Genomic DNA, 24,671 nt, shown 5'->3' on the forward strand with positions numbered 1-24,671 from the left:
TTGCCTCAGGCAGAAAAAGTCTCTCCCATCACCTCCGATCTGATTCTTTTTGCCAGTGACGCTGAGAACTGAACACTGGGCCTCCCTTGGTACAAAAGCCTGGCTTTGCCATCAGCCTATGTCAAGGCCACCAGCAAGGAAACCAAGCCTTGCGTGTTGAGGTTTAGGAAGTCCCTGGCAGATCTCAGGGCCTCACTCGATCCAAAGCACAACTGCCAAGAACTTCACAGACGACCCTGAGTCGTTGCAAATGGTCTGCTGTCATCCTTCTAAAAGTTGAGGCCAAACAGCAAGCTATGAACCCAGTCCAAACCTCTCCTCTGTTTACCTGCCTACCATGCAGGGTCGTAAGGAGGATTATGAATATTGCACTTGAAACCCACTAGGTAAGAGCCCATACTTCTTTTCCGATAAAACCACCAGGGGCTTTCATGGGAACTTCCAAGCTATCGCACTTGGGTCCACAGTTTTTAGGAAACAAACGCTTTGATCAGGGTATAGGAACCTGCAGCTCCTCAAATGCTGCGTAACTACAACTTCCATCGTCGCCGACGACTGGCCTTGCTGGCTGGGGCTGATGGGAGTTGGAGTCCAGGAACATTTTTCAGAGGGGTGTCTGCAGTATGGAACTGCCCTACCCACCTCCTGTTGAGCAGCCCCACCCCCCAAAAAAAGATCAGTAGCAAGAACGGTAAGGCAAGAGAGGGCCCTGGGCTTCTCACTTGCTCTAAAACAGTGTTCCCCAACCTTGGGCCTCCAGCTGTTTTTGGACTACAATTCCCATCATCCTTGACCACTGGTCTTGCTAGCGAGAGATGATGGGAGTTGTAGTCCAAAAACAGCTGGAGGCCCAAGGTTGGGGAACACTGCTCTAAAATATACAAATGTAGAGAGCTGTAAAGTTCCAATATCTGGCTTAGATCGCTCTGCATCTGCAGCTCTAAACCAATGTGCCAAATCTTTGCAACCCTGAGCCCTGGCCACACACAACATCTGAACTCTGCTCAAAGCGGCATTTTTGCATCTCAGGGATTAGTTACTCGGTTAGCTGGCTTAATAGCCCTAAACTAGGCATGTCCAAAGTCGGGGGTCTAATTCGGCCCGCTGGTCGGTTTAATACAGCCCCTGTGGCAGTCTATCTCCTGGAGTAAAATCCTAAAAGAAGGCCCTCTTTGAAAAAAGTTTGGGCAGCCCTGCCCTAAACAATGCAGGCCCCAGATACCTGAAAAAAACGCCTTCTCACTAAAGACCCACTCAGGCACCGAGATCAGCAGAGGTAGTTCCTCAGCCCTCAGAAGCCGGGGGTGGGTGGTCCAGGCAGAGAGGGCATTTTCTGCGGCAGCCCCTAAGTTGTGAATCTCCCTTCCCACAAAGCTGCACCTGACACCTTCAGTATACAGCTTCCGGAAAATGTTGAAAACACACCTTTTCACCCTGGCTTTGGACACCTGAGGTGGATATTTTAGGACCTGCCTTATTCCTGTGATTGCAAGTTGTTTTAAACACTGTTTTTAACCTGTTTTTTTTTTAATTGCTGCAACCTGAGACCTCAGGGTAAAGGGCAGGTAATAGGAAGGCCAAGAATCGGGAGCCTTTTTTTAAAAAAATGCAAGGCCCACATTCCCTTCCGGGAGAAGCTCCAGGGGCCACATGCCAGAAATGGGTGGTGCCAGAAGCAAAAGCCTAGGCCAGGCCAGTGTTTGCATAGCTGCCCAGAGTGGCTGCAACCCAGTCAGATGGGCAGAGTGCAAATAAAATTATTATTTATTATTATTATTATTATTATTATTATTATTATTATTATTATTATTATGGCTCTGTCTATGGCCCCATCTGCATGATATACTTACAAGTATAATCATACCACATTAGGCTCTTATGGCTCCTCTCAGAAAATATTGGGAACTGCCATTTGTTGAGGGTGTTGGGGTTGTTTAGGTAAAGGTACCCCTGCCCGTACGGGCCAGTCCTGACAGACTCTAGGGTTGTGCGCCCATCTCACTCTATAGGCCAGGAGCCAGCACTGTCCGGAGACACTTCCGGGTCACGTGGCCAGCGTGACGAAGCTGCTCTGGCGAGCCAGCGCAGCACACGGAAACGCCGTTTACCTTCCCGCTAGTAAGCGGTCCCTATTTATCTACTTGCACCTGGGGGTGCTTTCGAACTGCTAGGTTGGCAGGCGCTGGGACCGAGCAACGGGAGCGCACCCCGCCGCGGGGATTCGAACCGCCGACCATGCAATCGGCAAGTCCTAGGCGCTGAGGTTTTACCCACAGCGCCACCTGCGTCCCTGTTGGGGTTGTTTAGGAGACCCCTATTCCCCTCACGGAGCGACCGTTCCCAGAATTCCCTGGAAATCTCAGAGTGGTTTAACAGTCGGCCCCTCTTCCCAGGGAATTCTGGGAATAGTCTTTCCATGAGGGGAATAAGCGTCAACTCTCAGCACCCTTAAAAAACCGCATTTCCCAGAATCCTTTGGGGGAAGCCATGCCTTCTAAAAGTTGTGGTGTTTTAAACATGCAGCAGCTTCCTTTGTCCCTCAGGCCCCATTTCAGGCCCCCCCCCCCCCCCGGCCACTTAGGGGGCTCCCTTTAGCGGCCAAGACCAGGGTTTGAGCAGTTTAAAGAGAGCCAAGGCAGCCCACACAATGCAGGTGGGAAGGCCCTCTCCAACTTTTATCTGGGCTTCTGGGAGCACACGATCGAGGGTGGGGAGGAACAGATTAATTTTTTTTAAGTAAGCAGAGCAATCGATGCACATTTTACCTTTGTGCAGCAGGTCAGTTCTGTTGTTTTTGCATTGTTTTCGAAAACACAGAAACAGAAAATTCCAAAAAAAAAGGAAGCAAACCAAATTATGTTTGTGTATCTTGAGGAGGCACTTTAGTTTCAAAACAGGATGCAAATATAGATGCAAATAATGAAATCACAACAGAAGGGAAAAACTGGGTCGGGAAAGAGTAAGGAAGGGATGGGGAGGGAAAGAGGACAGTAGGTCAGATCCTGAGCACACACACACACACACACACACACACACACAGACACACACACACACACACCCTCTTGGTTCTCTAACCAGACAAGCAAGAGGCGTTATCATTCTTCAAGGACACAATCCAGCTGCACACTTGGGGTGCAAAGGAGGACAACTGAAGGATGCAAGGCGGTGGGAGGGTGTGCGGTTTGGGAAGAATTCTGTGGGCCAGAAAGGGGAGCAGGGAGGCCTGGGAGGACCGCATTTCCAGATCAGACAGCCATTCCCAACAGGGTGCCCACTGGGAAGCTTTGTAGATGCAAGTCAACCCTTACCTTCCCCTTCCTCTGGTGTCATGGAAGGGATGCCCAGGCTAAAGCAAAAAGGATACATTTTCACCGCTCCCGATTTGGTGCCGATGGCCATGATTCGTAGCTTGGGGTCGAAGGCCAAGGAGCTGGGCTGGTTGGGGAATCCATGCTCCACAGTCTGGAAAGGGAGAGGAGAAAAATATGTTTTAGTTACACCACGGTCGGGGGTGGGTGGGTGCGGCAAAGGGCTCCATAGGAATCTCTTCCAGAATGGAGAGCTGAATGAGAAGCTGGCGGGGCTCCAGAGCAAGAACGCATGCCTACAGATTAAACGAAAAACGCTGCATATGCTTGTTTCTTGAAATTCTCACTGTCGACCCAATCAACTTTATTGCAGGCAGCCAAAGGACATTACAATTTATGGCATTACAGAATAGTAGAACTGGAAGGAACCCAACCGTCGTCTAACCCCGTGTTTCCTAGCCTCTGGTCTCCAGCTGTTTTCGGACTACAATTCCCATCATCCCTGACCACTGGTCTTGCTAAGGATGATGGAAGTTGTAGTCCAAAAAACAGCTGGAGACCAAAGGTTAGGAAACACCGATTTCTAGTGCAACCCTCTGCAACGCAATTTATATATGAAATATAAAACATCCAAAGCGATACACAAATTAATTTGGAGGGGAAATTGTTATGGAGAGTCAGGGAACCACAGTGAATTCTCAATATTGAGAATTATAATGTATTACACATTTGAATCCAGTATTTTGTTTACCTCCCCCCCCCCCCATGGCTATTAACTGTGACTTTCTGCCACAAGTTTCTCCTCCAAATTAATTCATGTATTGCTTCAGGAGTTTTATATTTTGTATATAAATTGCATTGCAGGAGGTTGAGACTAGATGGCCCTTGGGTCCCTTCCAACTATTGCTATTCCACAATCAGAACGCAGAACGAGAAGCAAGAATTAGAAGTTTATATACGTATGTGTTACACACAGAGAGAGTTCCCCTGCCATAGACACACTGCATATCGCAAAGGTAATCTGCAGAATCCTCTTGTTCATCTCAAGAAAGGCGATAGCTGGGCCCATACAGATCCCATCACTCTGCGCATGCTCCGAAGACATGCAGAAGAGCCCAATCACAGGAGCAGATTCATCAGTCCAAGGGCCACCTCTTGTTCAAAGGCAACCTTCCAGGGGCCGCAGACCAGTGGTGGGTGGAGCCAGAGACAAAAGTGGGTGGGGAAACACATGCAAATGAGACTATTGTAGAGTAGGCTAGTTTTAAGACACACTCACAGACCCTTTTCTATCCTCCATCCAAATGTGGCCTAGGCCAGGCCAGTGTTTGTATAGTCGCCCAGAGTAGCTGCAACCCAGTTGGATGGGCGGAATGCAATTATTATTAGTATTATTATCATTATCATCATTATCATGGCTCTGCCTGTGGCCCCATCTGCACGATATACTTAAAAGCATCATCATACCACTTTAGGCCCTTATGGCTCCCTTCAGAAAATATTGAGTACAGCCATTTGTTGAGGGCTATGGGCTTGTTTAGGAGACCCCTATTCCCCTCACAGAGCGACCGTTCCCAGAATTTCCTGGGAAACTCAGAGTGGTTTTAACAGTCAGCCCCTCTTCCCGGGGAATTCTGGGAACGGTCTTCTGCGCGAGGGAATAAGGGTCAACTCTCAGCACCCTTAACAAACCACATTTCCCAGAATCCTTTGGGGGAAGCCATGCCTTTTTAACATTCTGGTATTTCAAAAGTACAGTGGTACCTCAGGTTAAGTACTTAATTCGTTCCGGAGGTCCATTCTTAACCTGAAACTGTTCTTAACCTGAAGCACCACTTTAGCTAATGGGGCCTCCCACTGCCACTGTGCCACCGCCGCGCGATTTCTGTTCTTATCCTGAAGCAAAGTTCTTAACCTGAAGCACTATTTCTGGGTTAGCGGAGTCTGTAACCTGAAGCATATATAACCTGAAGCGTATGTAACCCGAGGTACCACTGTATACGGCATGGAGATGGCCTCAGCATCAAGGCAGCTTCCTTTGTCCCTCAGGCCCCATCTCAGCCCCCCAACCAAGGCCGCTTTGGTGGGCTCCCTTTAGCAGCCAAGAGCTGGGTTCGAGCAGGTTAAGGAAAGCCAAGCCAGCCCACACATTGCAGGTGGGAAGGCCCTCTCCAACTTTTATCCGGGCTCCTGGGAGGAGACGCTCGAGGGCGGCCAGAAAGGAGGAACAGATTAATATTTTTTAAATATATAAAAATTGGCCGAGAGCTTGGCGCAAAGCAGCCACTCCTTCCTCATCTCCCCAGAGAACGTTTTCAGCCAAGGGCTGCGTTATTATTTTTCTCCCTTCCTTGGACCCGACAGACAAATGAATCTTTTCAGCCAATTCCAGCTTCGCGTCTCTCGGGCTCAGAGGTCAATGCAAGCGGACATTCAGCGGAGAGAGGAAGGCAGGGAGAGAAAGAATCTGCATATATATATATATATATATATATATATATATATATATATATGGAAAAGGCTATCGAGCAGTTGAGTTTCCAGCTTCTTCTCCTTGCTCAGCCCCCATAGCAGACCACACAGAAAATGAAGCCAGGGTGCCCTGACAAGGAGGCCTCTCTCCTCACGGCACAAAAACAGGAGGCGGCAGAAAAGAGAAATCCAACATGGCCCTGGCTTAGGAGCTAAGCAAAGGAATGATCCCAGAGCAACGGGGAGGCCATGCTGGACACCTGCCAGCTTGCAAAACAAAGAGGGGCTTACATTTCCTTCCACCCGGAAAAAGGAAGCCAGAACGAAGAGGTTGACCAAAGCTCGTGTTTCACATTCTCCACCCAGGTAGAACCGCAGAATCACACCGACTTGGCTCACGGAGAAGCGGGCAGGGAATCCTTTTCAGCCAGAGGGCCGCACGGCCTACTGGGGGCCACATGTGAGTGGTGGGTGGGACCAGGGCAATGATTGCTAGCTTTCCCTTCGTACAATAGGCTGCTAGCTCAGCCATAGGCAAACTTGGCCCTCCAGATGTTTTGGGACTACAACTCCCATCATCCCTGACCACTGGTCCTCTTAGCTAGGGATGATGGGAGCTGTAGTCCCAAAACATCTGGATGGCCAAGTTTGCCTATGCCTGAGCTAGCTTCTATACACACAGAGAGACGCACTCTATCCCATGGGTAGGCAAACTAAGACCCGGGGGCTGGATCTGGCCCAATCGCCTTCTAAATCTGGCCTGCGGACGGAGCGGGACTCAGCATGTTTTTACATGAGTAGAAGACGGTCAGGGAATCAGCGTGTTTTTACACGAGTAGAATGTGTCCTTTTATTTAAAATGCATCTCTGGGATATTTGTCGGACATAGGAATTTGTTCATTCCCCCCCCCAAAAAAAAATATAGTCCGGCCCCCCCCATAAAGTCTGAGGGACAGCGGACCGGCTCCCTGATGAAAAAGTTTGCTGACCAAACCAGAGGCTTTTCTCTTGGGCATGGTCGGCCAATTGGTGTTAAGGAAGGATAGGACGTTTTTTATGTATGCTACCACAGCAGCAAGGATCCTTTTAGCAAAGTATTGGAAGACACAAGAACTACCCACGCTGGAAGAATGGCAGACGAAGGTGATTGACTATATGGGACTGGCGGAGATGACTGGCAGAATCCGGGACCAGGGGAAAGAGACAGTGGAAGAAGACTGGAAGAAATTTAAAATATATCTTAAAAACTGCTGTAAAATTGAGGAGTGTTAAGATGTCAAGGAATTAGGAAATAGAGAATTGCAGCTGTAATCAATAAGTTAAAAAAAAAGAACCTAAATGAAAGTGAATTGAATAATTAGTTAAATGGAGGAGTTGCTGAAGAAATGTAAAACAAGGATGCAGAAAAGGGGAGGTATGGGGAAGCCCGGGAAGTAAGGTGTATGAAAATAAGATTATGAAATTATACATATTTATATGTTTGTATGTTTGTGTATTGTGTATTGTTTGTTTTTATTATGTGTTTGGAAAACTAATAAAAATTTATTAAAAAAAAAAAAAAGTTTGCTGACCCCTGCTCTATCCTCTATCCAGGCAAGCAAAAGGCATGTGATTCCTGCATTGCAGAGGGTTGGACTACATGGCCCTTGAGGTCCCCCCCCCCAAAAAATGACATTTCTAGGGTTCCGTGTTCAGAGCTCAAGCAGATCGGAGCTTAACAAACTTGGGACCAGTTTACCTACGAGATCGCCTTACCCCACAGGTGCCCACTCGACCACTTCGACTGGTGGAATTGGAACTCCTATAAGCACCACGTAACACCCATTCCACCTTTGTAAGAACTTCGGCGTCTGCACTTTGACATAAGGCAGGCACCTCCACTGTACGCTCTTTGGAGCCTGCTAAAAACATTTCTTCCCCAGACAAGCCTATCTCTGTGCATAGCATGAGGCTCTTAATCTTAAGGTTGTGGGTTTGAGCCCCACGTTGGGCAAAAGATTCCTGCATCGCAGGGGTTGGACTGGATGACCCTCGGGGTCCCAACTCTACAATTCTGTGATGCCCAGATGATTCAGAAGCTGAGGTAATTTTAATCTCTTTTAGCATTTTAACTTTTGTATGTATTAAAGCAGGGGTGTGCATTTTCCTTGATTTCCCTGCTTTAGCTCCTTGTAAACCACTTCAAGAGGGACGCGGGTGGCGCTGTGGGTTAAAGCCTCAGTGCCTAGGACTTGCCGATCGAAAGGTCAGTGGTTCGAATCCCCGCGGCGGGGTGCGCTCCCGTTGTTCGGTCCCAGCGCCTGCCAACCTAGCAGTTCGAAAGCACCCCCGGGTGCAAGTAGATAAATAGGTACCGCTTTCTAGCGGGAAGGTAAACGGCGTTTCCGTGTGCTGCGCTGGCTCGCCAGATACAGCTTCGTCACGCTGGCCACGTGACCCGGAAGTGTCTCCGGACAGCGCTGGCTCCCGGCCTCTAGAGTGAGATGGGCGCACAACCCTAGAGTCTGGCAAGACTGGCCAGTACGGGCAGGGGTACCTTTACCTTTACCTAAACCGCTTCGAAGTTTTGTTTGGTTTTTACAATCAATCGGTGTATAAATCTTATGAAATAAATAAATAAGGGCACATCCCAGCCAGGCAAAAAACGCTCAAGGACAGAAACACACATGTTGAAGGGGCGTGGCCTGGCTAGAGCTCTGTGGGGCCGCATTTGGCATAACAAAGTGAAGAACTGAACACAAAGGCAATTCAAAACGTGCCATCAAGGAAATCAGGATTAAGGGAAACGAGCATAAAAGACTGCATTGATTTTTATCCTCCTCTGCCCCCAAGGAGCTCAGCATGTCACAAAGTGCTTGTCACCTGTTCCCTCCGTACCTTGAAATCATTGGCTGAAATAACGCAATTAGAATGTTAGATTGCTTTCGGAATGTTTTCAATGATGTTGTTTTAATTATGTGTTTGCTGTGCCAGGCTCCTTTGGGAGGAAGGACGGTATATAAATTGAATGAACATTGGTAATAATATTTTTAAAAGCACCACAACCCTGCGAATTAGATTAGAGAGAGAGGAAAAGGGCGACGAGCCCAATGGCAGAGTAAGGATTTGAACCCAGGTCTCCTGACACTACACAGGCTACCAATTCTTTTGCTTTCGGGAGTCACGAGGCAGCAAGATCATCCTCAGACGAGACTGCGAAAAACAAAAATCTGGAAGCCGTGTCCAGCTGCTCCTCTGGCTCCCATAATTGCTACGACACTTTCGCCCCCTCCTTCCCTCCAAATTTATTTTTGCTTTGGGCATCTTCAGGCTGCCGTTCAGGACAAAGGCAACGCTGCGCACAATTACGACACAGTTTAAAAATAAAACACAGGATACAATTATCGGGATTTCAAAAAGCAAACTGCAACACCTATAATTTAACAAACCACTCAGCCAACCATTTCTCACAGTTCCAAACCAGCAGAAAAAGAGCCATTAATTGAGAGAACTAAACAGCTTATCACTTAGGTCACCAGACAGTGCCTTGCAAGCTCTGCAAATTGCATTTGTAAACAAGACGACTAGGGACTGATTTTGCATTGTGTGTGCACGTTTTTGTGTGTGTGTGTATGCATTTGCAGATAGACATACACACAAGACAGACACATTCCTCAAGAAGCAGATTTATACAAGCAGGCCACACTACCTAGCAGGGATGGGGAACCTGGGTCTCTGCAAACGATACTGGACTCCAACTCCCATCAGCCCTACACAGCAAGTCCCACATCTCTGTGTCCTGCAATCGCTCCAAGTCATGCACACAACCTGCTTTGCACTAAAGCCTCACAGGATCAGAACGCCCCTTGGTCAAGCACGATGCTGCCCTTTCGTCCAGCTTGTTATGTACTGAAGTTCTCACCCTGGGCCAGCAGGGGGATACTGTAGATAGTTTTCACTCAGGTCCACATATGCAAATAAGGGATTGAAAGTGATGTTCAGTGATTGGATAGTTACAGAAAATGGTTACAGTTGCGTTGTAGTGGAGCTCTATATAAGCAGGCTGGCTGAACCCTTCTGTTCAGTTCTGTTCAGGCCTGTGAATAAACAAGAGCTGTTTGAAGAATCTCTGTGTCGTCTGATATGTTCACCCACAACTTAACACAGCTCATCTCTCTTAAGTTGCAAGGGCCACAGGCTTAAGATCACGGGCAGGATCCAATGTCCTGCACTGGCACGAAACAAGAGCACTCGGGTTGTCAAGTTACGAATCCCAGCGTACGGCTTCCAACAGAGAAACCAAGCTGAGCGGCTCGCAGTCTTAGATGCTCTGAAACAAGAGTGGGGAAGCTGGTGGCCCCTAGGTTTCTCTCTTTGGCCCCAGGGTCTCCCAAGGCCACTCCCCCTCTCTCCAGGACACGCCCCCTCACAGACCCTGCTCTGCACCCTCCTCTATCCCTTTGCCTGGCTAGGAGGGGGTCCTTGAACTGAGAAAATGCCTCGTTTGCCTGTATGGAAGATAGACTTGTGTGAGTGTGTAGAAGCACAGCTGGATTGCACCCTTCTGTGCAAAGGGAGGAGTCACACCCATTGCCCTGCCCACTTTTGCATCTGGCCACACCCACTTTTTTACCTCTGGCCCCAGACACCGCTGGCAAACGGCACCTGGAAACTCATCCACGAAAGAGCAAAGAAAAAGAGTCCACCTTCTCTACCAAAGGCTGTATCCTGGCAAATCAGGAAGTCCAAACAGATTCAGGGAGCTGCTTATGTCAACTTAGGCTAGTTTTGTCTACACTGACTGGCAGTGGCTCTTTGGGAAATCGGGAGGCAGGATCATTCCCATCTGTTGCAGCCCAGTCTCTTTCTAAATGGAGACTGCAGGGATTGAAGCTGGCACATTCTGCCGCAGAGCTACAATCTCTCTCCCCCTTTTCCATCTGCTGGAGAGAAGTGAAGAAGACTGTCCCCCATTTCAAATCCAAGGCCCACTTCACCAGAACCTAAAAGAAATACTTTTAAATATAGACACATATCATGCGAATCAGTCACAGGGCTGCATTTGTGTCGCTCTCTCCCTTTAAAGCACATCCAAAACACGTTCTTTCCCGCAAAGAATTCTGGGCATTGTAGTTTACTATTCCCAGAAATGGGCAGTGAACTACGGCGCCCAGAATTCTTTGAGAGAAAGGATGGTTTCGAAGGTGTTCATAGGGCCCCTGCCCAAAAAGGAAAACCCATTGATCAGACAGAACAGCTTTGAGATCTTCGTTCATCGCAGGAAAAGAGAGATAGCCGTGGTTTGTGCTTCTTTCTGTGTTTACCCATCTTTGCATGTGGGGTTTGTTATTATTTTCTCAGATGCTTCTCGAACACAGAGCCTGGCAACTGGGCTACAAATGCCAACCGGGCGAGTCATGGCTGTTTTGTCAGCTCACCAGGGTTGTGACCGGGCGGAAGGCCTCAGAGGATGGGTCAACCCTCGCCACGAGAGGATCACAGTAAAGGGGAAGGCAGAGGAGGCAATATCAGACATGCTTTTCTCCAGGCAAGCTTTGAACAAACAAGGGAGAGCCAGCCAGGATCCTATGGATCAGGAAAGACCAGCAGTCAGAAATGGCTGCTTCCTTAGGTCACACCAGCCTCATGCATCTAAAGGTCATTTGTCCCACTTCTTTAACTGTCAAAGCTTCTCCCAAAGAACCCTGGGATCTGTAGTTCGTTAAAGGGGCCGGGAATTATAGCACCGGGAGGGGTAAAACTACAGTTCCCAGGCTTCTTTGGGGGAAGCCATTACTACATTAAAAACAAAAGGAATACAGTGGTGCCTCGCAAGACGAAATTAATCCGTTCCGCGAGTCTCTTCGTCTTGCGGTTTTTTCGTCTTGCGAAGCACGGCTATTAGCAGCTTAGCGGCTATTAACGGCTTAGCGGCTTTAAGAAAAAGGAAACAAACTCCCAAGAACTCGCAAGATGTTTCGTCTTGCAACGCAAGCCCATAGGGAAATTCGTCTTGCGAAGCACCTCAAAAAACGGAAAACTCTTTCGTCTAGCGAGTTTTTCGTCTTGCGAGGCATTCGTCTTGCGGGGCACCACTGTAACATGTTTTAAATCAGGCATAGACAAACTCGGCCCTCCAGATGTTTTGGAACTACAACTCCCACCATTCCTGACCACTGGTCCTGTTAGCAAGGGATGATGGGAGTTGTAGTCCCAAAACATCTGGAGGGCCGAGTTTGCCTATGCCTGTTTTAAATCTATAGTGTGGATGGGACCCTGCTCTGTTGGGGGCAGTGCAGTTCGCCTTCCAAAGAGTTATCTGACTCAGGTTTTGGAACGGGATAACATGTGCTCCTTTGGGAGCTGTCGAGAGGCCTCCGCCCCACTGAAACAGATCATACCACCCTACTTCTTTGAGAAAATGGTCCCCTGTGTTGGTTCCCCAATATGCATTTGATCTGGACAACTCAGAAATTGCTGTGTGTCTTAGATGGGCGCCCCAGCTGCTGAAGACTCCAAACTTCGAACCACTCAGATAGACTGCTCCTGCCTCTTGCTGCTCTACTGCTCGACCAGACGCAGCTAGCCAGAGTTGCAAGCATGCCTCTCAACCACCAATATTCTATGCCTTTGTGAGCTTTTACCCTGCAGTACTGCAGGTACGGAGGCAGTAAGAAACCCCCAACTAATCCAGCCTTTGCCAATAGGGTGCCCTAGTACAATCCAAATCACCTGGAGAGGGCTCTATAGGGTGGGAAAATCTAATATTGTTCTCCAGGGGAGAGTGTCCCAAGCGAGAGACCACCAATGAATGGATTCCGCTTCTCCTGCGAAGCTAAAAAAACTGGCAAGAGTCCATTTTGGCTGGTGACTCACAAGCTTCATGGGTGGCTATTACGCAGGTCAATATCTGTGCTGCCCCTTCTTGTACGAAGTGCCCCTCTGCCTGGCCTGCTGCCCACTCTAAGCCTCCAAGAAGCACCTGTCCAGATCTTTCAATCCATCAGATCCGGGACAAAATGCACACACGTGTTTAGATGAAAACAGGGCACCAATTCAATCAGTTCTCAATATGTGGCATGGTCTCATATGCCCACTCTGCCACTCTTGAGGACAAAAGTGGAGGAGCCCGAGGGAAGAGCAGTTGCTTGGAATACAGAAGGTTCCAGGTTCTCCCACCACCACCAATAAATTTTAACTTGTAAAGAAAATATTCCAATTTTTAAATCGAAGATTAAAAAAGACCTAATCTAAATAAAAACACAAACCAACAGGAGGAAGGGGGAGGAGAAAGAAGAAAAACAAGTGGGGGACTTCTGATTCTTTGTTTGTCAGGTATATATAGAAAAGTATTCAAAACATCCACTCCCAATACAGCACCCAGCAATTCCACTTTGTATAAACCAATATCTTCTCCAATCCTCCAATCCAGGTATCATAAGTTCATTTCCTTTTTCACACAAAAAGTCTATAAGGAGTTTCTAATCTTTAGTAAATATTGACAATGATTTTTTCTGATTAGACACGTCAACTCCATCTCAGCCAAGTCCAATAATTTTAACAACCAGTCCTCCATTGTAGATAATTATGTATCTTTCCATATACAGTGGTACCTCGGGTTAAATACTTAATTCGTTCCGGAGGTCCGTATTTAACCTGAAACTGTTCTTAACCTGAAGCACCACTTTAGCCAATAGGGCCTCCTGCTGCTGTCGCGCCGCCGGAGCACAATTTCTGTTCTCATCCTGAAGCAAAGTTCTTAACCTGAAGCACTATTTCTGGGTTAGCGGAGTCTGTAACCTGAAGTGCATGTAACCTGAAGCGTATGTAACCCGAGGTACCACTGTAAAAGTCTTGCCACTGTGATCGTGTATTGAAATACAGTCGTACCTTGGTTTTCAAACAGCTTAGTTCTCGAACGTTTTGGCTCCCGAACGCCACAAACCTGGAAGTGAGTGTTCCGGTTTTCGAACGATTTTTGGAAGCTGAATGTCTGACGGGGCTTCCGTGGCTCCCGATTGGCTGCAGGGGTTTCCTGCAGCCAATCAGAAGCTGCACTTGGGTTTCCAAACATTTTGGAAGTTGAACGGACTTCCAGAACAGATTCCATTTGACTTCCAAGGTTCGACTGTAACACAGAACGTCCCAGGTTAAATCCCTACCATCTGCAGTGAAAAGCAACCCCCTCCCCAACGAGGTAGAGAAGAGACGTTTCTCCACCTGAATGCATATAAAATTGCTTAGCTAACTTATTACTAAAGAATACATATGAAGCAGCCTAAGAGATTTATGGAATAATTGGTATTTTGCGTTTCGTTTCATAACAACAAGTTCAATGCTAATGTCCAACCTTATGAAGTTTTTGACCTGCTGTAACATTCTGAACATTTCTTTATGGCCTTCATCTTTGATTTATTTTTGTTTATTCACACATAAACACTAGGGGGAAAGCCCCCCACAAATTTAAAAATAAGCCAGGGACGTTCCTCCTACTTTGAACCACAACACACAATGTTGAGCACAACATCTTTAATGAACAGGCAGCAGCACAGCTTTCAAACAGGACTGGAAAAAGGAGTTTCAGAAACAGAAAGCCCTAGAAAGAGAGCTTGGCCAAGCCAGCACATCGCTTGCCTTTTCCAATCAGCCTCTACATTCCACATTGCAAGAGACAAAGTCGGAAGGAATCAACAGCACCAGGAGAGCCACGCGGGAGAGATTCTCTGAGCAAGGGAGCAGAGATGTAATCTGACACATGGACGCAGATTTTTTTCCTGGGCTTGGTGGGGTGCCAGGCCATCGGAGCAGGGTGGCATTTGAGGGTCTAAAGCAGGCATGTCCAAAGTCCGTTTGGGGGGCCTAATCCGGCCCGCCGGTCGGTTTAATCCAGCCCCTGTGGCAGTTTATTTCCTGGGCTAAAATCCTAAACAAAAAACCCTCAACAACTTCAACCCTAAAAAATGGTTAACAACTTTGATCGGCCCTCACGGCCCTTCACTTCATCAAATCAAAGTTTGGACACTACTGGTCTAAAGCATGGGTAGGCAAACTAAGGCTCAGGGGCCGGATCCAGCCCAATCGCCTTCTAAATCCGGCCCGCAGACGGTCTGGGAATCAGCGTGTTTTTACATGAGTAGAATGTGCCCTTTTATTTAAAATGCATCTCTGGGTTATTTGTGGGGCATAGGAATGTGTTCATTTCCCCCCTATAGTCCGGCCCCCCACAAGGTCTGAGGGACAGTGGACCGGCCCCCTGCTCAAAACGTTTGCTGACCCCTAGTCTAAAGCATCTCATCTTGGAATCTCTCATTCCCAAATTTTTAAAGGAAGGGAGCAGCGGGCTAGGGCAGATTAAGACAGCTACATTTCCCCCCCAAGTACATCTATTCTGCAAGAATCAGGCAAACTTAGAAATAGAGGCACGTGGATACAGGACCCACACAGGTTGTCCCAAGTGTCGCAAAGTCATCACGACTGGGCAATCGCAGGGGCGATAGCGCATATATTTCATCAGAACCCTTCTAAAAACTTTAAAACAATAGCAATGGGGTGAGAAGCGCTAGAAACCACATCAGTTGCCCCTTTGCAGAGATGAGGCGGCGGCAAAATCCCCAGCACTTAATTTTTCCGCAGGAAAAGAATCCCCGTTTCACAGAGTTCGTGAAGGAGTGACGGCTGCAAATAAATATCTACCAACTGTTTACTAAATGCAAGTTAAACAAACATGCTAGATGAGATACGCTCTAGGTTAGGGGTGACTCCCCCCCCTTTCCTTCTGAGCAAATTTACAGTGGGCAAAGGCAAAAGTGGGCAAAACAAGGAATCCCCCCCCCCCTTGCTACAGAAGGCTAGTTTCTACACACACCTCTCCAGGCAAGGGAGAGAGACCTTATCGAAATCCAAGGACACATTCTGAGAAAAGTTTCACTGGAAAATTCAGCCCTGTGAAGTTTATCACCGGATGTCCCTGAGACCCAAACACCTGGAAGAAGGCCCATTAGGGAAGGTGTCTATAGGAACTGCTCCCAATTACAGCGACTTACAGTAAGAAAAGCCTCTTTGGACTGTTGTTGTCAGGTAATCTTCAGTTTGCCTTCCAGAAACAATCTCCGGGATTAATTAGCATCAGAAGACAAACACACACTTGCCCCTAGCTTTGATTTAATTCTCTCCAGTTGGAGTTCTGCCCTGGCTCACGATAAAACCAGGAGAGTTTTTGCTCTATCCCAGAGAGACTTCTTCTTAAAGGACTGGTGTGTTTTTTTTAATATCCTCATTCTGCAGAGCTTCTCTCCCTCTCATATAACACTAAAACTCAAGGACTCCCAGTGGGATCAACAGGCAGATGTTTCCAAAGTGAAGAAGCTGCACCACTGCATAGCCTGTGGGACTCCCTGCCACAGGATATGGCGATGACCATTGGTTTGGGTGGCTTTAAGCGGGTGTATTTGGGGAAGGGCTGCAGCTCAGGGGCAGGAAATGCAGTCTCAGGTTCGAATCCCCAGAATATCCCCCGCCTGAAACCCTGGTCAGCTGCTGCCAGGCAGTGATGGACCAATGTGCCTGGCTCAGCGTCAAGGCAGCTTCCCACAGCACAGACACTGATTAGCCATGATGGCGAAGCGTTGTTGTTGTTGTTTAGCTGTGTCTGACTCTTCGTGACCCGATGGACCAGAGCACGCCAGGCACTCCTGTCTTCCACTGTCTCCCACAGTTTGGTCAAACTCATGTTTGTAGCTTCCAGAACACTATCCAACCATCTCGTCCTCTGTCGTCCCCTTCTCCTTGTGCCCTCCATCTTTCCCAACATCAGGGTCTTTTCCAGGGAGTCTTCTCTTCTCAGGAGGTGGCCAAAGTATTGGAGCCTCAGCTTCACGATCTGTCCTTCCAGTGAGCACTCAGGGCTAATTTCCTTAAGAATGGAGAGGTTTGATCTTCTTGCAGTCCATGGGACTCTCAAGAGTCTCCTCCAGCACCATAATTCAAAAGCATCAATTATTCGGCGACCAGCCTTCTTTATGGGTGGCTAAGCGTATGGGTAGGCAAACTAAGGCCCGGGGGCCGGATCCGGCCCAATCGCCTTCTCAATCCGGCCCGCGGAAGGTCCAGGAATGAGCGTGTTTTTACATGAGTAGAATGTGTCCTTTTATTTAAAATGCATCTCTGGGTTATTTGTGGGGCCTGCCTAGTGTTTTTACATGAGTTCATTCCCCCCCCCAAAAAAAATCTAGTCCGGCCCCCCACAAGGTCTGAGGGACAGTGGATCGGCCCCCTGTTGAAAAAGTTTGCTGACCCCTGGCTAAGCGGAACCTCCAAGACCAGAGGCATTCTGCCTCTCAACTGCATTTCGCAGGAAGCACCTTGTTGGGCACTGCAGGAAACGGAATTATGGGCTGGAGACACCTATTGCCCCGATTTCAGCAGGTAACCCTGCTGCATCCCTGCCTCAATAGAACTGAACAATGCGCTCAACCCCCAAGGCAAGGGTGGGATGCCAGGAATTTATCCATCAGGGCAGAACAAGAGAGCAACCTCGGGAAAGCTCTTCTGGGTCTGGGCACTTGGGCCTCACACATTCTTTAAACTAGTTTTTGCTCTCCTAGGGCACCACCAATTCTTCCTCAGCACACAGCCTGGGGATGTCTGAATGAGACGGGGTGCCTGAGAACGTTTGGATGTTGCTTCTGAGATCCAGCCTCCCCCAAACTTGATCGGAGAAGCAGCAACAGAGAGATAGGGAGGTAGGGCAGAGGACCTTAAGGTCCATGAATAACCATAGTTTAGAGGTCCCAGGCCCTAAGGAAGTCAAACTATCCTCCACCAGGACCTGGGCCTTTTCAGTGATGGCTCCGACCTGGTGGAATGCTCTGACCCATGAGACTAGGGCCCTTCAGGATTTAATCTCCTTCTGTCGGGCCTGTAAGACAGAGCTATTCCGCCTAGCCTTTAATTTGAATTCAGCCTGATCTTTTATTTCCCTTCTCTTCCCTCCCCCTCCCCTTTTATGAAGATCACCCACTCTGAGACCCCACAGCTAATTCTCCCCTGGCCTCCTCACTGGCCCAAGTAGGACCAATTCAGCCAGCTAGCCCTGAGGATTATCTAATTGATTTTTGATTTTTGAATTTTATTGTCATTCATGTTTTTATATTGTATTTTATGTTGTTTTTATAATTAAGTGTTTTAAAGTGTTTTAAATTGTTTTTTTTTGTTGTTAGCTGCCCTGAGCCCGGTTTTTGAACCAGGAAGGACAGGGTATAAATAAAAAATTATTATTATTATTATTATTATTATTATTATTATTATTATTATTATGCATTTCAGCTCAGGACAGGCAATGCCTCCTTCTCAATTCCCTCCGCTGGCTTCCTAAACACCATGAACCGCTCCAGCAGTTTGGTGGTTAGAGCAGTGGTTCTCAAAAGGTGTGGCGCGCCACACTGGTGTGGCAGGAGAGGTTGGCAATGTGGCAAGAAGGTTCAGGGACAATCCAAGAATCATTTAAACATTTCAGTGCAGTGCAGTGCAGTGCAGTGCAGTGCAGTGCAGTGCAGTGTAGTATAGAGTCACAGAGTTGGACGGGACCCTAAGAATCATCTAGTCCAGACTTCCCCAAACCCAACCCTCCAGCTGTGTTGGGACTACAATTCCCATCATCCCTGACCACTGGTCCTGTTAGCTAGGGATGATGGGAGTTGTAGTCCCAAAACAGCTGGAGGGCTGAGTTTGGGGATACCTGATCTAGTCCAACCCCCTGCATTGCGAGAATACGCAGCTGTCCCATCCGGGGATCGAACCTGCAACCTTGGCATTATCAGCCCCACGCTCTAACCAAATGAGCCACAGTATCAAAACATTTCTTTTAATTTGCGGAATACGGCTAGATATTCCAGAGCACTGGCTCTTCTTCTGCAGTTCTCCACGGCATGTTGTTGTGAACAGCAATTGTCAACTCTGACAAATATGAAAGAACAGAAAAGAGAAAGGCTTCTTGGTGTGGATGAGGAGATGAGAGTTTGTTTGCCTCCAATTAGACCTTGCAGGAATGAGATCACCCGGCAAAATCAAGCCCACGCCTCTCGCTGAGTTTGTACACAAACTTAAGGCACATAGGCAAGCAGCTCATTTATAATTATATCTTGGGAATGACTCATGTTCTTACGTAGCTGCATTGTTTTATATCTTCTGCATGTCCTATGATCATGTTATAAAGTAGTTCTATCCTACATTATAAATCAAGCACCGCTAGGTGCCTGTTCCTTTTTGTTCTCCAGTGTATTCCTTACCAATACAGTCGTACCTTGGAAGTTGAACATAATCCATTCCGGAAGTCCGCTCGACTTCCAAAATGTTCAGAAACCAAATTGCGGGTACGGATTGGCTGCAGGAAGCTCCTGCAGCCAATCAGAAGCCATGGAAACCCCAAATGATGTTTGGCTTTCAAAAATCGTTCGAAAACCAGAAGACTCACTTCTGGGTTTCGATTGTCCAGGAGCCGATTTGTTCAGGAGCCAAGGCGTTCGAGACCCAAGGGACGACTGTATGAGATTTGATGTAGTGCAAATTTTAGAATTTTTTATTCTGAAAGTTTAGCCCAGAGAAAAAGGTTTGAGAGCCACTGGGTTAAGGTGTCAGACTGGGACCTGGGAAAGATTGGAGTTCAGATCTCCACTCCTTGAACCAGCCACCATCCATCAACTTATGCTACCCGCACCTCCAGGGGTGTTGAGAGGATGACGTAAGGGAAGAGATCCCCCTACGTCACCCTGAGCAACTTGGAGAAAAGGCAGAATATAAATGCAATCAGCAAACACAGAATTGCCCATCTCTATACTCAGAGCTTTCCTGCCAACCTAGAAGTTTGAAAGCACGTCAAAGTGCAAGTAGATAAATAGGTACCGCTCCGACAGGAAGGTAAACGGTGTTTCCGTGCGCTGCTCTGGTTCACCAGAAGCGGCTTAGTCATACTGGCCACATGACCCGGAAGCTGTCTGCGGACAAACGCTGGCTCCCTCGGCCAATAAAGCGAGATGAGCGCCACAACCCCAGAGTCGGCCACGACTGGACCTAATGGTCAGGGGTCCCTTTACCTTTACTCAGAGCTCGTCCTTCAAAGCTCAAATCCCCGCGACGGGGTGAGCTCCTGTTGCTCGGTCCCTGCTCCTGCCAATCTAGCAGTTCGAAAGCACATCAAAGTACAAGTAGATAAACAGGTACCACTCCGGCAGGAAGGTAAACGGCATTTCCGTGCGCTGCTCTGGTTCGCCAGAAGCGGCTTAGTCATGCTGGCCACATCACCTGGAAGCTGTACACCGGCTCCCTCGGCCAGTAAAATGAGATGAGCACTGCAATCCCAGAGTCAGCCACGACTGGACCTAACGGTCAGGGGTCCCTTTACCTTTAACTCTGTTCACCCACCCAAAGATTCTGTTCTTTCCAAAGGAACCCGCCCAATTCTTCCCTGCTGCCTCTTCGGCCTGTGCCCCAAACCTAATCTTTGCCCTTCGGTTTTTCCCTGCTCCCCAGATTCGAAATTGTCCTAGAAACCAGACATCACCATTTCCGGAAGAACACACACATAGGATTGCACGATGAGCATGCCTTCCCGACAGCATTGCTGCCCACATTGGAAAAGCCGCAACCCATCCTACCTCCCAAAATTAATATTTCCTGCCACATGTGAGCAACATACAGGCACTCTCTGTGCAGCCCACCAGGATCTGGGGAGCCTCCACCCCCTCCCACCCACCCCAGGAGATCAGCCAGTAACTGGGGAAAGGTCACTGGTCTTCCACAGCTGAGCAACACCAGCACAGAAAGCTTGGCTGCATGGGGATTGTCAGAAGGGCAAAGTCAAAGCTTCTACTCTTACTGATCTGAACGCAGTTGGCATGGGGGTTGGCGTCAGCGTATGGGAAGGGCAAAATCATGTTTCTGTCTATGCAGAGAGTATGTTTGTTTGTTTGTGTGTGTTCAGGAGTGAACAGGGCAAGGAGACTGTAGACCCCAGCCACACACACTGCTGTGTGGCCCCCCAGACTGCTTCCATGCGGCCCTTGGAGCAAAAAGGTTGCCTGATCCACGTCTGCAGACACCCCTTCCTGGTTGCATCCACACTGAACGTCTTAAAGTACGTAAGAGCCGTGTGGATCAGGCCCATGGCTCATTTGGACCAGCATCCAGGGGCCAAACAGCTGGTTAATATTCTGCAGCCTTTTAAATGTGTTTGCGAGAAGCAGAGGTTATTGTTTTGTCGCTTTCGTTTTTAACTACAGTGGTACCTCGGGTTAAGTACTTAATTCGTTCTGGAAGTCCATTCTTAACCTGAAACTGTTCTTAACCTGAAGCACCACTTTAGCTAATGGGGCCTCCCACTGCCGCTGCACCGTCGGAGCACGATTTCTGTTCTCGTCCTGAAGCAAAGTTCTTAACCCGAGGTACTATTTCTGGGTTAGTGGAGTCTGTAACCTGAAGCGTCTGAACCTGAAGCGTATGTAACCCAAGGTAGCACTGTATTTACAGTGGCACCTCTACTTACGTGACCCTCTTGTTACGTATCCTTTGGGATATGCACGCAGCAAACCCAGAAGTATATTTCTGGGGTTCGTCACGCGTGCATGCGCAGTACAGTGGTACCTCTGGTTGCGAACAGGATACATTCCAGAGCCCCGTTCGCAACCTGAGCAGAACGCAACCTGCGTCTCGCAATTTGCCTCTTCTGCGCATGCGTGTGACGTCATTTTGAGTGTCTGCGCATGCGCAAGTGGTGAAACCTGAAAGTAACCCTTTCCAGTACTTGCGGGTCGCAACCTAAAAACGCTCAACCTGAAGCAAACGCAACACGAGGTATGACTGTAATGCTCTATCATGCCGTGCGCATGCACAGCAGTGCTCTATCATGTCGCATGCAGAACAGGCACCTCCGGTGGCAGAAACCTCAGGATCCGACCAAAGCTTCGGAACGGATCCCATCTGCAACCAGAGGTACCACTGTACTTGTATTTTTATCTTGTATTTTATCCTGCAAACGACCCGGAGATCTTGTGCCGAAGGGCGGTATATAAATCTAATGAATAAAAAATAGTAAATAAATAAAATTCAAATGCAAGAACAACTCTTCCCTCCTGTGGTTTCCAGCAACTGGTATTCAGAAGCACCACTGCCTCTGACTTTGGAGCTCAGAACATAGCCGTCCTCGACAGCCCTCTGAATTGGTCCAATTCTCTTTTAAAGCCATTCAAGTTGGCGGCCATCTCTGCCTCAAGTGGGAGGGAGTTCCACAGTTTTTATCTGCCCCAAATCGTCCAACATTCAGCTGTGCTTCGGATGCCCCCGGAGTTCTGGTGTTAGGAGAGAGGGAGAAAAACTTCCATCTCCCCGCCTCCTCCGTTTATGAACTTCTATCATGTCACCTCACATACCCAGGATTAAATTTATGCGCAGAGAGGCCCCCAGAGCCTCCAAATTAAGAAGAGCTCATTGTCCTCCATCACTGGGCCATCTGCCTGCTCTCCTCGCCACACAGATGTTTATGCCGAAGAAGCAGCCCCTCCCCGTGGGACCAGTCAGGGGGCCTATCCAAATTAAATAAGCTTTGCCTCCCTTGCCAAAGTTCAAAACAGAAAGAGAGAAAAATGCAGGAGGATTCAGAGACCTGCAAAAAAGTAAGGTTTGCCTGCCACCTTTTAAAAAATAAAACAGTTTGCTTCTTGTGCATTTAACAGGTGAAACTTTTCTTGGGTTGGAGATTTTGCCATCGCTTTGCCTTATAAATTCTTACATCCAAGGCTATGTTAGAGACAGAAGAGTAGAGGCCTTAAACAAGAGAAATCATTTGGCATTATTATTACTATTATTATTATTATTAATATAGCATGATGAGAGAGGGACTTATCACGGACTTATTCTTCCCTTGCAAGAAATGGTCAAGCCACACAGCTTATCAGTGGTGGCATGCAGTGGTCAGACTAGGACTGGAGAGACTTGGGTTCGAATCCTCACGCAGCTGTGAAGATCGTCAGGCAACTATGGGCCAGCCACTGTCTAGATTACCCTATCTTGCAGGAGGTTACTGCGAGCATAAATGAAGGGAGAAGAGAACTGGGCATGCCCTCATGAGCGCTGTGGAGGAAGGGCAAGATAAAAAATTCCCAGCGCATTTTGCATTTTCCAGCCCAGGTGCAAAATCATTTCAGGAATATGCCCGGTTTCTTCCTCATGCAAGAAGGGAGAAATCTTATCATCACATCCCTAAATCAGGAAATTTAGGGGGGAATTGGGGGGTGGGGAAAGAGGAGATAAGAGAGGAAATTTCCCATGGAAAATGCAGCACTCAGTGTTAACCTGAAACAGTTAATATCCCTCTGCCTTTCTCTGCTCCGAAATCCTCTGCAAATACAGGAGGGCAGAACACAGAAGTAGACACAAAGGTAGAAGAGATTGCGAGATATTTACCTAGAGAGCATAAGCACATTGATGCGCCTGGGATACCAGCTTGACGCAGTTAAGCTAAATTCTCCCCCGGCTCCTAACTCAGGCACTGAAACAGTCAAGCAGAGGCAGCCAGCAGACTCATCAAGCCTGCACAACAAAGAAGACCAAAAGAAGGAAGATAAAGACAGACTGTAAATCAAGGATTGAGGGACGAAAGCCTCCCCTTGGAAACAGACAGAGCTTGAGATGTGAAGCAGAAGAACAGTGAGGTTTGATCTCTTTGTTGCCCAGTTGGGAGTTCAGGCGAGTAAACGAACCACTGCTCTAGCTCAGTGGCGCTAGACTAGAGCATGGGTAAGCAAACTAAGGCCCGGGGGCCGGATCCGGCCCGCAGACGGTCCAGGAATCAGTGTGTTTCTACATGGGTAGAATGTGTGCTTTTATTTAAAATGCATCTCTGGGTTATTTGTGGGGCATAGGAATTCGTTCTTTTTTCTTTTCCAAAATATAGTCCAGCCCCCCACAAGGTCTGAGGGACAGTGGACCGGCCCCCTGCTGAAAAAGTTTGCTGACTCCTGCACTACAGCAACTGCCAGAGACCCCAGGTTTGATTCTCAACACCTTTCCAGCCCCACCTAAGTTCATTCAAGTTCATCCAAGTAATATCGGGATTTGAAGGCTGAAAAAATAATCGTTTATAGAAGACAGAATGCTTGGATTTTAAGGAATGAATATTATATGTAGCTGCAGGACAGAGAGCCAGAAGTCCTTTTATTCTTTCTATATTTCTTTAGTTTTTTTCTCGCCCTTTCTCCCGCTGTTCTCCATCTTTCTCAGGTCTCTCTTTTCTGACCTCTCTCTTTTTTAGACTAAGTAGCTGTTTTCTCTTTATTACAAAAAGATACTTTGTAATGGTCATGTATTTTTGTGAATAAGTATCAATAAATAAGTTTTGAAAAGATAATAAATAAAGACCTGCCTAAAACGCCTGCAGGAGCTGCTGCCAGCCAGTGCGGGCAATGGCGGCTTGATACAGAGAGAGCCAGGGGTGGTGTTGCTGCGGTGAAAGTGCTGGACTAGGGCCCGGAAGACCTGGGTTCAAATCTCCACTCAGACGTCAAACTCACTAGGTGACCTCAGGGGCCGGTCACTCACTCTCAGCCTAACCTACCTCACAGGGTTGTCGTGAGGATAAAATGATCGGGGGGAAAGTGCTTAGTTCCGACCCCAGAATGAAATTTACTAAGCAAATAAATGAGATAAGGCGGTTTCCTGCGCAACTAGGTAATAAAACCCACCGGAAACGGACACCCCGGCCTAGATATGGCTTTTTGGAATACGGCGAAAAGAAAGGAAGACCGCAGGATCTTGAATGAATGAATGAATACTGCAGGATTCACTTATACCAAATGAACAGTAAAGAGGTATTGCCAATTTAAGGCGATCAAATGCCTTGACAGCATCTAAAGCTAGAACGGT

At 47.8% G+C, this 24,671-nt stretch overlaps 1 protein-coding gene across 1 annotated transcript in view; it reads right to left on the reverse strand.

Moving 5' to 3' along the window:
• The window catches only part of LLGL1 (LLGL scribble cell polarity complex component 1), an 82,575-nt gene that overhangs the window by 54,634 nt on the left and 3,270 nt on the right, over positions 1-24,671 (reverse strand). The window contains exon 2 of the mRNA XM_077918664.1: positions 3,365-3,462. Coding sequence (XP_077774790.1) covers positions 3,365-3,462 — 98 coding nt within the window. The remainder of the gene's footprint in view (positions 1-3,364; positions 3,463-24,671) is intronic.

This window comes from Podarcis muralis, chromosome 14 (genome assembly GCF_964188315.1).
Source record: "Podarcis muralis chromosome 14, rPodMur119.hap1.1, whole genome shotgun sequence".
Classification (NCBI taxonomy): Eukaryota; Metazoa; Chordata; class Lepidosauria; order Squamata; family Lacertidae; genus Podarcis; species Podarcis muralis.